At 41.1% G+C, this 2,801-nt stretch overlaps 1 protein-coding gene across 1 annotated transcript; it reads left to right on the top strand.

Annotated features, from left to right (window-relative positions):
- Positions 1 to 225: 225 nt before the first annotated feature.
- On the top strand, positions 226 to 2,205 carry LOC147393133 (uncharacterized). The gene has a single exon (XM_086456740.1). The coding sequence runs from the start codon at positions 365 to 367 to the stop codon at positions 1,778 to 1,780; it is 1,416 nt and encodes a 471-aa protein (XP_086312866.1). The 5' UTR covers positions 226 to 364; the 3' UTR covers positions 1,781 to 2,205.
- Positions 2,206 to 2,801: the final 596 nt, after the last annotated feature.

Raw genomic sequence — 2,801 nt, 5'->3', positions numbered from 1 at the left:
AGGAGAAGAGAGAGAGAGAGAGAGAGAGGTCCACCAGCACTGTAAGTCTGTAATCCGTCTTCCCCTCCTCTCTCTCATGTAAGCCTAACCATGGCGGCCTCGGCTGCAAAATCTCATCACCATAACGACAGCCGAAACATCTCTCGTTTCATGCAATCTTCTTCATCGACTTTTCTTCTCTCTGTTAACAACCCTAAACCACAACAACAACAACAAAACCTCCTTCTCTATCTCTTCGCCTCCATCCATCGATGTTCCACCACCAATACTTCCCCTATCAACCTCTCCTTCATCGTCTCCCTTCTCCTCATCAAAGCAGCCAAACCAGAGTGACTCATTATCCTCGGAATCCGCAATTAAGAATATGTCCTCGAGATCTGGTCCAGGATTCCCTTCAACGGTGAGGATTGCCGGTCTCAATTCTAGCCCCAAAGGGGGTGGACCTACTTTTGTAGGGCAAGTCTTTAGCATGTGTGATCTTTCTGGAACTAGTCTCATGGCGGTCTCTACTCACATTGAAATCCCTTTTCTTACCAAAAGAACACCTGAGTGGATTAAAAAGATGTTTGCAATGGTCACCAAGAGTGATAAGAATGGCCCTGTATTTCGGTTTTTCATGGATCTAGGTGATGCAGTTTCATATGTTAAACAACTGAACATTCCAACTGGTGTGGTGGGTGTTTGTCGTCTTGATCTTGCATATGAACATTTCAAGGAAAAACCACATATGTTCCAATTTGTTCCAAATGAGAAACAAGTCAAAGCAGCCAATAAACTTCTCAAGACAATTCCACATAATAGTGGAAGGTCAAAAGTGGATGGTGTTCCCGTTTTCACTGCTCAAAACTTAGATATTGCTATAGCTACAAGTGATGGAATTAAGTGGTACACACCATACTTCTTTGATAAAAACATGTTAGACAACATACTTGAAGAATCTGTTGACCAGCATTTCAACTCATTAATTCAGAGTCGGCACATGCAACGACGAAGGGATGTGATTGATGACAACCTGGCAGCAGAAATGGTTGAAGAAAACACAGAGAGCCTATGGGAACCTCCAGAGGTTCAAGAAGTGCTGGATGAGATGGGTCATCCTGAAATACCATTTAGTATCATATCCAAGGCTGCTGAAATGCAGCTCCTGTATGCCGTTGACAAAGTACTCTTAGGAAACAGGTGGTTACGGAAAGCCACCGGTATTCAACCAAAATTTCCTTATATGGTTGACTCATTTGAGAAAAGGAGTGCAGCTTCTATTATGAAGGCTGCTGAGTTGACCAGCACTACTGCCAGCTCAGAAGCAGGCTTCAATAACCTTAGGTACGAATTGCAGCCTCGCTCTCCAGAATTCAGATTAGAGGAGAGTGCCCAAGGTAGTGAAGCGGAGAGAACAGATTCCTCAGATTTTCGGTTTCCCTTTGGAGATTGGTTTTCAAACCCATGGTCAAAACAACAGCGAAAACCAGATAACAAGATCAGACTGAATGACACAAGTGAGCAATGCATCAAACATTTACCACTTAGCCCTCTTCTTCCAAAGATAACCATGGTTGGAATCTCAACGGGTGAGGCAGGGCAGATGAACAAAGCCAGCTTAAAGAAGACCATGGAGGATCTGACGCGGGAGTTGGAGCAGGCGAATCATAGTAGTGATTGTGGTAGCAGTGAACTCAGAAACGATGATAGGGATCCTCTATTCGTAGCAAATGTGGGTGATTATCACTCCAATATGGCGAAGACAGGCTCTGCTCGATGGGTGCGTGCGGGAAACAATTGAACGCACCTTCGATCACATCACCATCCTTTGCTGAAGGTGAAGGATGTAAATTAACTTAGCATGGATGATGGGTGTCAGACCCATTTTGATGGAGGTGATGCCCCTCTCCTAGATAAATTATCGGGTGTACAGGTTTCTATGATGTATGCTTCATATCGGGCCATCGGATCAAAATGGTTTGAAGGAAGTCCATCAATATGATGGGTATGAGTGTTTATTGGAGCTGGTTTTTTCTTGTTCTCAAGTGCCAAATACTGAAAAAAAGAGACTCAGACATCATGTTGTACTGATCAAGATTTCAAATATATTCATAGCTGCTCAAATCTAAACTTTAGTATCAAGAAGCATCTTAAGTGCAGAATTTGTGTACTTGTCATGTGTACACGTAATAATCCCATCTGTTTGATTTCTTTTTATAGTGATCATCATAATCATGGTGGATGGTGGAACACCAAAAAAAAAAAAAAAAAGAAGATAGGATTTAGAAAATCAACCATAGGAGTGAATTTTTAGGTGAGTCAACTTAGTTGAACCCATCTTACATCACGTAAGGAGCTAGTTGTGTGCTATTTATTTTAATTCTCTTTGTGTGATTTTACCATAATGTGTTGCCATGAAACCCAATTGTGAGCGTAATAAGTCGAGTCAACTCGTTTGAACTTATTGGTTTCATGCAAATTTTTGCTTGTTCTTATACATTCCCTTGATATGTTATGATGATATTGTTTCCATGTTATATGAGGATTGAATGCTATGAGATGAGTTAACTCGATGAGTCCATATTTGAATAGGTTATGTGCTAGATTAGGGTGCATGATTTCCCTTTTGATACCCGATTGATATGATGATACCCTTTTGATATCTTGGTTGATGGAACCTTAACTCTGACATATTAATTGATTGGTTGATTTTAATTCCTCATGATTTGCATGCCATGACTTTAATCTTGATAATCTTTTGATGATTGTATTCACTATTATTGTGGCCCATTAATGATCTGATCTGGCCCATAGACCCATTT

The sequence above is a fragment of the Akebia trifoliata genome, chromosome 10, assembly GCF_017979445.1.
Source record: "Akebia trifoliata isolate Shusen 1 chromosome 10, ASM1797944v1, whole genome shotgun sequence".
NCBI classification, from domain to species: domain Eukaryota; kingdom Viridiplantae; phylum Streptophyta; class Magnoliopsida; order Ranunculales; family Lardizabalaceae; genus Akebia; species Akebia trifoliata.
The sequence above is the reverse complement of the archived record's forward strand: the minus strand, read 5'-3'. Positions and strand labels throughout refer to the sequence as shown.

Bases quoted from the DNA above. Each gene is read 5' to 3' on its own strand.
- LOC147393133 (XM_086456740.1), top strand. From the start codon at position 365: ATGTCCTCGAGATCTGGTCCAGGATTCCCTTCAACGGTGAGGATTGCC.